A 9,797-nucleotide genomic window follows, 5' to 3' on the forward strand; every position below is an offset into this window, starting at 1 on the left:
TTCTTCAACCATGGCAACAATCACAAGACACTCTCCTTTCCTCCAGACCCAGGTGGCTCTTATCTGGACCAGCCCTGGAGAAAATGGTTCCATTCCAGCCTCATCCGTCAGACCTTGGACCCGCCAACAAGTTACATGTCTGCTCAGGCCTCCAGTGTCTGCTTCACTCCGGCCATTGTACTCCAACTGTCTTCTCTCTTGCTCAAGCACTCTCAACCACAATCTCCTCACTCACTCAGCATTCCGCCGCCTGTGAATAATTACTTTACACACGTGTCAGTAATTCTTCTTCTTCTCCACAAGGGTCAGAGGTAAGCATGTGCAGAATTATTGGGGACTGTGCACAGTGGTGACAAAGACTATTGGCAATTAAAGAAACAACCCCCTTTCCACCTGATGCTGAGCGGAGCGCAGCAGTTCTCTCAGTGGCCAGATGGAGAGCAGGTCAATAGGGTATGAAGGGCAATAGAGTGGAGATGCTGGGGATCGATCCCAGGACCTCATGCATGCTAAGCATGCGCTCTACCACTGAGCTACATCCCCACCTGCAGACACCTCCCTCCCCCACCTGACCTGAAACAAGGCATGATGCAGTTCAAAGGTTGCTCCAAAATCATTCCCGAATTTCAAAGTCAGACGTCCTCCACTATCATTCACCCCCCTCCAGCACGAGTTGAACAGGAACCTGAAATATGTTAAATAATGAAGCCACATTGCAAAACAGAATTTTACAAAACAGTAAAAACATTCAACACATCTACAGCCAGGATGTGTTCTCATTTTGACCATGAGACAAGTCCGTTTTGTGTCTGTTGGGGGCTCTCAAACACATAAAATGAAACTTTTTTTGAGCATGAGCATGGTGGATGGTGGACCATCCTTGACTCGAGGTTGATTAACCCGAACCACCACCACTGCCACCTGCACATACGGTTCTCTCACTGGCTTTGGTTAACCGCCTTCTTGAAAGAGTGGTCATCCAGTGGTGAGCTTCACTGCTACATTCCCAGTGGTAGCAGCCTGGAATGCGGTGACCCTCCTGACTCGTGTCAGTGGCTTGATTAAAAAGAGTCTTTGCCACAAAGGAAGTATACAGCCGTATGGGGATGTAGCTCAGTGGTAGAGCGCTTGCTTTGCGTGTATGAGGTCCTGGGTTCAATCCCCAGCATCTCCACTTACATCTTGAGAATTTTGTCTGTCTTGTCTTCTACTGAAAAACATACTTGAAGACTTACACAGTTTAGTTGCAAGACCTTTTTGGGTGCAGTCTGACACTGGATCATGGACCATGGTGACCCCGATGATGTTGCAAGTTGGACCAACTAAGTTCTGTACATCTGAGTTCAGATGGAGTTGCACCAGCCTGAGTCTTTGCCACAAACAAATGGACCATGGTGACCCCAATGATGATGTTGCAAGTACAACTGACGAAGTTCTGTTCTCCTGTACAGAGGAGGTCAGGTGGAGTTGCACTGTTTGTCTTTGGATCTGGAGAAATCCTGTGACAGAGACAGAAGTGTGGTGCTGCGTGAGGAGGTCAGGAGCACCAGAGAAGTATGTGGGGGTGGTGCAGAAGGGCTTCAAGGTGAGAGTAGGAGTCCAACAGGGATCACAATTCTTTTTTGCTTTTGTTCTGGACAGACCGTCAGATAAGGTTAGGGAGGAGTCTTCATGGACGATGATGTTGACAGACAGGACCTCATACAAGCTAAGCATGTGCTCCACCACTGAGCTGCATCCCCTTGTGGTTCTTTCTACTGACCTGAAACACGACATGATGTAGTTCATCCTCACATCACACACAGAGCTCATATTCAAGGAAAACCTTTCATCTCAATGACTATGACTATGAACTCCAGTGAGGCCTTTGACCAGTCCTTTCTCATGGTGATGTGCTGTGTCTTTGCCACAAAGGAAATATAGCTCCACAAGGGGATGTAGCTCAGTGGTAGAGCGCATGCTTTGCATGTATGAGGTCCTGGGTTCAATCCCCAGCATCTCCACTTTTATCTTGAGAGGTTAGTTCCTCAACAGAAAAATGTCTTGAGCAGACTTGAAGTATTAGCCAGTTTAGTTGCGAGCCCTTTTTGAGTGCAGTTTGATACTGGATCACAGACCATAGTGAGGCCAATGTTGTTGTTGCAAGTACCATAAAGTTCTGTTCTCCTGTAAAGAGGAGGTCAGATGGAGTTGCACTGTGTGTCTGTGGATCTGGAGAAAGCCTGTGACAGAGTTCCTGGAGAGGAAGTGTGGTGCTGTGTGAGGAGGTCAGGCGCATCAGAGCATCATTTGGTGTTTCTTCTCTGTCTCGAACTGCATCTTTCACATTGATCCTTGTTCCCATTCAGTGAGGACCAAACTTGTTCACAAGGGGATGTAGCTCAGTGGTAGAGCGCATGCTTAGCATGTATGAGGTCCTGGGATCAATCCCCAGCATCTCCACTCTCTTACTTGTGCAAGAATTGTTTGTGTTCACCGAAATATCAGGAAGTGTGAAAGACAGCTTTCAGACAAATACAAAAGTTTACACTCAATGTAATCCAATTGAATCACTGAAAGAAAAAAAAGAAACACCAAAACATCAATGACAAGAGCTCTGGCAACATGAATTGAACAGGATTGAAGTACAACACCAATGAGCTCAGTGAAAAGGCTCAAATGAGAACAGAGACTCAAGTAACTGAAGTTCCCTCTTTTAGAGGGAGTGACATTCTGCCGTGAAGGTTCAGGTCGAGTTAGAGGCACATCAGGTTCAGAAACATCTCTTTGACCTTCTGACCGGCTGAGTGGCAGGTGTGCAATTCTCTATGCAAGTGAGAGACAGCGCATCATCATAGATCTGTAACTCGTGATTTAATGTTGTCATATCGCATATCTTCAGACATTTAGGAAGAAAATATGAGAATAAGAAAATGCATAAATATCGCATTACTTGGAGGCATGATATTGTCTTGATAATTTAAGTCTGCAAGAACTTAAGAAGAAGAAGATTTAATACATAGACACTTGGATATGCTGCTGCTCTTTTTGCACAGTTATTTTGTTGTTCAAGAGAGGGATTCATGCCTCAGTGCAAAATTTAATTGAAAATATAACTGGACTGACGTCATCACAATACACACATGATGTTGAACTGCATTATCTGATTTTAAAATGATGGCTCTTTCGACAACATATAGCAATGTACCGTATCACTACTCCTGTATCACAATGCAAGACCCCTGCCAATACACAGCTCTCGTCTCCGTGTCAACAAGGCTTCACATAGAAGTTCTGTGTCTGGCCCAAAACTGACAAGCAGTCGGGTGGTCATGTGTCGGCCGCAGTGAAGACTCATTTCCTCCTGGTTGATCGCAAAGGCAACATTGTTAAGTGAAGAGCGCCATTGAAAGAATCATTAGGGAGAACACTGTGTCATGGCTATTTAACATCAAACCTATGAGAACCAACACAAAAGGTGATTTGAAAATTAGTGATGCTGCTTGAATAAACATAGTGCTACTGTCAGCATGAAATCCATAGAATGAGCCAATAAAGAAAAAAATAAATGCGTAAACCCTTCAAACCACTTGTTCTTGGGGGTCAAAAGCACAGCTTCTGATAATACTCTTTTGAAGAAGAATTAAGTTGTAAAAAAAAAAAAAAAAAAACTCAAAACATTTGTTGGGTCTTCAGTGACAACCGGATATCATTTTAGAATCAAGTTTCTTTATCTCAACAAAAAAATAGTCACATCATACCATTACTTGCGGGAATTCCATGTCAATTCTTGTTGGTATCCATGCTTGCTCTGCAGTATTACTGTGAAACTTCAAGAGAGTCCATCACAAAGAATTCGATTTGATTAAACTACATGTATTTATATATTTCTGTGAATTGAAAAAGTCACTTTGTGTGTTTGGAGTAGTTGACTGAAAATCAGCAACAACACACAAGAATGCTTTCTCCTTGGTCAGAATAATCAACATTTAACACACTTACATGATTCTTCAAGTGACATTTTAACTTCATTCTTTTTCAATGTGAGTTTTCATGTGTCTATTCATGTTTCCTTTTAAAGAAAAACATTGCCCACACTGAGAACAGTTGAAAGGTTTTTCACCAGTGTGAACCCTTATGTGATCCTTTAGAGCGCCTTTATGTGAAAAACCTTTTCCACATAGGGAGCAGATAAAAGGTTTTTCTTCTGTGTGAACTCTCATGTGTGTAGTCAGGTCGCTATTCTGGGAAAAACCTTTTCCACAAATGGAGCAGATGAAAGGTTTTTCTCCAGTGTGAATTCTCATGTGTGTCTTCAGGTTACCTTTCATTGAAAAACATTTTCCACATTGGAAGCAGATGAAAGGCTTTTCTCCAGTGTGAACCATCATATGATTATTCATGGAGCTTCTCAGTGTAAAACTTTTTCCACACTGGGAGCAGATGAAGGGTTTTTCTCCAGTGTGAACTCTCATGTGACTATTTAGGGTGCCTTTGTGTGAAAAACTTTTACCGCACTGGGTGCAGGTAAAAGGTTTTCCTTCATTGTGTACTCTCATATGATGCACAAGACTGTATCGCCGCGCAAAACATACACCACAGTGACAGCAGATAAAAGGTTTTTCACCAGTGTGAATCCTCATGTGAGCATTCAGAGCATCTTTCAGTGAGAAACATTTTCCACATTGGGAGCAGATGAAAGGTTTTTCTCCAGTATGCATTCTCATGTGCGTCCTCAGGTGATATTTCAGTGAAAAAGATTTTCCACAGTGAGAGCAGTTGAAAGGTTTTTCTCCAGTGTGAACTCTCATGTGAATATTCATGGTGCTTTTCTGTGAAAAACATTTTCCACACTGGGAGCAAATGAAAGGTTTTTCTTGAGAGTGAATCCTCATGTGGTTCCTCAGATTCTGTCTTGTCTCAAAATGATTCCCACAAAGCAAACAAGTCAAAGGTCCACGGCCGCAGGTTTTGCTGTGTTGAGTCAGTCCAGCCTTTGAAGAGCATATCCTCCCACATCTAGCACAGATTAGGGATTTGTCATCAGCATCATCTGTCTCCTCTTTAATATCAACGTTTGGATTCTCAACAGAGTTGGAATCTGACTGTGTGTGGCTAGTTTCTCTCCAGTCAGATTCAGAAGACAGTGACCTCTGGTGATCAGGATGGAGAGGTGTACCAAAGACAACAGCTGGTTCTGAGCCACTCGTGTCATCTCCATCTGCTCCTGTATTAAATAAATTAAAGAACACCATTAAAGACTCCACTCACAATCAATCTAACTAAATGACATTTAGTACATATTACACTGAGGATTATTTCTAGACTTATAGACTTCTAGACTTATAAGTATCAGCCCAATTGTTGTTATTGTTTAAAAGCAATTGGACCACAGAGTGGCACAACACTACTTCTCAGTAGCGATGCTTTGATGAGGAATTTTGTAGCTAATCATCGATCAAGTCGATTGACTATCAATTTGTTGACAAAATGCAGTTATGGGGCACTTCTGTGTATATGATGTGAATCCTCTTAGTTTAGACAGTCACATTTTATAAACCTCTGAAAGAGAAAAAAGCTTGCAAAATGTAGCAAATAATCTGTCAGAAGGACTGAAGAACTTTTTCTGACACATTTGGTGAAGCTCTAGCAGACTACTCAGACCAAGCAGCTGTCTTCCATCACTGTATGTATAAAAGTACCCACTGTGGACTCTAGTGTCAGATTCAGGTAGCAAACAAACAATGAAACCAAATGAAAATGGTGGTGAATGAAGTCGTTTCCATCTCTGAGTAAATGACACCCGAGAGAGGGTGGTCATCTAACTTGATGTGTTGTAAAACTCACGTGTTTCAATGAACTTAATCGATGAAGCAGATTTTTTTGTTTTTGTTTAAAAAGCATTCATTTCCATCCTTGTATTCAAAATTAGAAATGATGGCAAATCCACTTATGCGCTTCACAAAGTGCATCAACAAGTTTCTCCTTAAACATCTCAAAAGTCATTTGAACATAAAAAACTATCACGTTTGGTGAGAAGATATCCGTGTCTGTTTCACAGCTTCCAAGTATACACATACCTTATGGAGCATAAAGAGAGATGTATAGTTTTGTCGAAAAGGGTGTGAGCTGTCAGATGAATGAAACATAAATATATTTTTAAAAATGAATCAGAAAAATTGCATTTTATTTGACTGAGTTGTGATTTATTCATTTATTATTTATTTATCAATGAGATGCTCTGTGATGCTACATGCCCGTGTTTATTGTGCAAAGCTTTTGTTAGCTATTGTTTCCTTAAGGGGATCAGTGTGACGACAGTGTGATGAGAGCCACACACCAACACAGTCAATAACCAGGTTTTTGGTGGGAAAAGAAAATATAACTTGCGTTCAAAAGTCCACTGGCGCAGGAAACTAGTGTCTCCGCAAGATAAATGCAAAAATTGACCACTCACGTCCTTGTTCTTCTGAGTTCAGTTCTTTAAAATGTGATGACGAGCGACTAAACCGGTGTGTCTTCCTAAAGCCCTTTACAAGTCCTGCTTTACACTGGTGAAATACAAGTAAATACAGTTTTTACTGTAGCGGGGAACTGAGTGTTGTGTGTACCTGCTCTCTCCGTCTCCATCTCCAGCAAGACTCTCTGTCGGTCCGTCTCCCGCTCACCGCAGAGGAAAGTGTCGTGGAAACGTATCAGCTTGAAGAACTCTTTCAGACTAAGAAGAAAATGTCATCCACCTGAGGATCCACGAACAAAGAATACGTAGCTGATTCAGAGTTCTGGAGAGAAGAAAATGGAGTAGTGGGCGGAAACATCCGGTTCACTTACCACCCGGAATTGAAACCGCAGCTCGAGCAGCTCTTCAAACACGTTTCAAACTCAGAAGTTACGCGCCCTACAACAGCGATTAAACAGCTCTCCCAAGTGGTGTAAACATATATTGCAACTTAAATTCTACCTATACACTGACTCAACAGAGCGTTCATTAAATGTTCATGGAATTTAACTATTCTTGTTAGATTCTATTTCGGAAAAACTCAAAGAAACACTAGTGAATTGCATTAAATCCGATAATGAACATGCACAGTCCAATGAAAGGTGCGCAGTATATTCATTTATGGAACTAGTACTGAATTCAGTCAGTCCATTATCGTCTGCCAGCTATATATCGATTTTTGTTATATGTGTAACAAAAAGCTGGAGATGAAAAGTAGAATGCAAGGGTTTTGCCCACGTTTCCATCGATGACTCTGTGATCGATGCCGTGGTCTGGCACGGACGTTCACCAAATCCTGGTATTCATTTTTGTTGTTGTTTTTATGATTATTGTTGAGTTTGTTTTCATGACAATTTGACATCACTAGAAATTCGATTATATTCGTTGAAGCTGTTGTTTTTCAAAGGATTAGTTATCTGAAATATCACGTGAGAATTCACACTGGAGAGAAACCGTTCATCTGCTCTCTGTGTGGAAAATGTTTTGCCCAGAAAGAAAGCCGAAAGAATCACATGAGAACTCATGCCTGTGAAAAACCTTTCATCTGCTCTCAGTGTGGACACCATTCTACTGTAAAATGGAATCGTAATAGGCACATGAAAATTCACATTGTAAAACCTTTGTCTCCTGTTCACTACACTAAATCACAGGTGTCAAAATAAATCCCTAAAGGGCCATGTGGATACAGGTTTTTGGTCCAACCGATCAGGACATGCTAGACACGCTACAAGCTTGTAAGTCACAAAAGCCTGGGATTCAGTTTCACACCCCTGCACCAAATGATCACCTCACCACGAGAGCTGTCTTTCAGAGTTGCTTCCTTATATTTCCGCCTGTGTGACAAAGCCTTTGCATAAGAAAAACAGTGGTGATGCTGGGGATTGAACCCAGGAACTCATACATGCAAAGCATGCGCTCTACCAATGAACTACATCCCCTTGTCTCCAGCTGAGTGGAAACAACGATGAATGTGCATCCGGAAGTTGGCGCAGGTGGTGAATGCTGCAAGGATTGAAAGAGGAACCAAACTATGAGGGAATGGAGCTCAGTCGATGAAGACACAAAGAGATGGGATGTTGCAGTTGGAGACAGAGAGAAGAAACATATCTTTGGGATTGTTTTGTGAGTGTTTTGTTTGCCAGTCGCACCCCACACCTCGTGGAGGTGAAATGTTCTCATTGAGCCTCCATTGTGCAGAACTCATGAATAGTTAACCAGTATTGAACACAAATCATTATTTTTTCAATCTTTATTTTGGATCAATTGGATGCACCACATCAGTACCAACTACAGATCGATATGGTTGCTTTCTACTCAGGGGATCTAGCTCAGTGGCAGAGAGCATGCTTAGCATGAATGAGGTCCTGGGTTCAACCTCCACTCTGCCTTGTTTATGCAGACTTTATTGAGCTCAAAAGGTCACATGATATCACTATTTGTTGTGGCCAACATGTTTTTGTTAATCACGCAGTGTTCACATTCATTGTTGAATGCAGCACTGCAAGAGACAAATATATAAATCCAACAAAAATCAGAAAAAAAGTAGTCGGAATAGATCTGTTCAGCTACAATGAAAACACCATGAATGAGGAGAGGTGGTCAGCTGAGTGATGCTGCGAATAAAACAGCAAGACACATGTGTGGATGAGATCTGGTTTGAAGGTTTCCCTAAAGCTCTGTCTGCACTGAGGACACCTGTAGATGTTCCTCTCTTCTCCACCGTCCCACAAACCTTCAATACACATCTAACAGTAGTTGTCTCCATAGTGAAGAGAGGATAGGATCCTTCAGCAGCTCCTGACAGATGGAAGAGGACGAGGACTCTTTCTGCAGATCAACTGTGGTCACTTCTTGTCGATGATTCTGGACAAAACATGTTTGTTGTCAGAGTAGTCTGGCCAGCTCTCAGACTCCTGTTGTGTTCTGGGACCAAAGACCAAGAAAACATGGACACAACTATTTGGAGCTGTGTTTTCAGGATCTGAATGTGACATGACAGAAAAAGAGGTGTTTCTTCACTGTAGAACATTTCACAGACTAAGAATGAAGAACAAGAAACACAAACTTAAATGTGATTAGTGTGAGCTGGAGGTCACTGTTTTATGACGCCAACGGGACCGCATCATCTGTGAAGAGCTGCGAATAGATTCGAAGCTCAAACTTGAGACCCCCTGACACAACCCACTTTTAAAGTCTGTTTTGGACCCCGACTACACTGTGGAACTGCTGACCCCCTACAAGTCAGCCAGGACCCTCAGATGCTCAGGTGGGTCTCTGCTAGTTGTCCCTCAGTCTGGACTTCAATCTGGAGGAGAGAGAGCAAACACAACCCAATCTGCCACCTAACTCTCAGTTGCACTCTGCACTCACTTCAATAGGCGTGTCTTTATGTACCATAGTCTGAACACCTTTGTCACAGAGACATGAGCTGACTACCTCTGGACTCATTATATATGTGCAATAGTCGACTCTATTACTAGCATGTTACTTTCTAAATTCTGGTCTGTCTGTCTGTGAAGCACATTGTGATCACTGTTGTGAAAGATGTTATATAAGTATTATCTGAACACATTAGAAACGATACGATGTTCTCATTCATTAGCTCCTTAGAATCACTGAAACCAGGACTGGACTAGATTATTGATCGTGCTGAACTCACAGAGTCAACAAAGAAGATCAATTGCATCTTGAAGACAGTCTAAAGTGGAGATGCTGGGGATCGAACCCAAGACCTCATACATGCTAAGCATGCGCTCTACCACTGAGCTACATCCCCTTGTGAACAGGTTTGGTCCTCACTGACTAGAAACAAGGACCA

General features: G+C 42.2%; 1 protein-coding gene and 6 non-coding genes across 7 annotated transcripts; 3 read left to right on the forward strand and 4 right to left on the reverse strand.

Moving 5' to 3' along the window:
* Nucleotides 1-471: 471 nt before the first annotated feature.
* On the reverse strand, nt 472-543 carry trnaa-agc (transfer RNA alanine (anticodon AGC)). Its single transcript has one exon. It is a non-coding gene; the product is annotated as a tRNA-Ala (tRNA).
* Nucleotides 544-1,102: 559 nt separating this feature from the next.
* Nucleotides 1,103-1,174, forward strand: trnaa-ugc (transfer RNA alanine (anticodon UGC)). The gene has a single exon. It is a non-coding gene; the product is annotated as a tRNA-Ala (tRNA).
* Nucleotides 1,175-1,931: 757 nt separating this feature from the next.
* On the forward strand, nt 1,932-2,003 carry trnaa-ugc (transfer RNA alanine (anticodon UGC)). The gene has a single exon. It is a non-coding gene; the product is annotated as a tRNA-Ala (tRNA).
* A 367-nt stretch (nt 2,004-2,370) lies between these two features.
* On the forward strand, nt 2,371-2,442 carry trnaa-agc (transfer RNA alanine (anticodon AGC)). The gene has a single exon. It is a non-coding gene; the product is annotated as a tRNA-Ala (tRNA).
* Nucleotides 2,443-2,722: 280 nt separating this feature from the next.
* LOC128752272 (gastrula zinc finger protein XlCGF26.1-like) lies at nt 2,723-6,753 on the reverse strand. The gene is made up of 2 exons (XM_053853329.1): nt 6,591-6,753; nt 2,723-5,206 (listed from the first exon to the last, which is right to left on the reverse strand). Exons 1-2 carry the CDS (start codon nt 6,607-6,609, stop codon nt 4,008-4,010), a joined length of 1,218 nt encoding a protein of 405 aa, XP_053709304.1. The 5' UTR covers nt 6,610-6,753; the 3' UTR covers nt 2,723-4,007.
* A 1,092-nt stretch (nt 6,754-7,845) lies between these two features.
* trnaa-ugc (transfer RNA alanine (anticodon UGC)) lies at nt 7,846-7,917 on the reverse strand. Its single transcript has one exon. It is a non-coding gene; the product is annotated as a tRNA-Ala (tRNA).
* A 1,766-nt stretch (nt 7,918-9,683) lies between these two features.
* Nucleotides 9,684-9,755, reverse strand: trnaa-agc (transfer RNA alanine (anticodon AGC)). Its single transcript has one exon. It is a non-coding gene; the product is annotated as a tRNA-Ala (tRNA).
* Nucleotides 9,756-9,797: the final 42 nt, after the last annotated feature.

Source organism: Synchiropus splendidus, chromosome 1, assembly GCF_027744825.2.
Source record: "Synchiropus splendidus isolate RoL2022-P1 chromosome 1, RoL_Sspl_1.0, whole genome shotgun sequence".
In the NCBI taxonomy this organism is placed as follows: Eukaryota; Metazoa; Chordata; class Actinopteri; order Syngnathiformes; family Callionymidae; genus Synchiropus; species Synchiropus splendidus.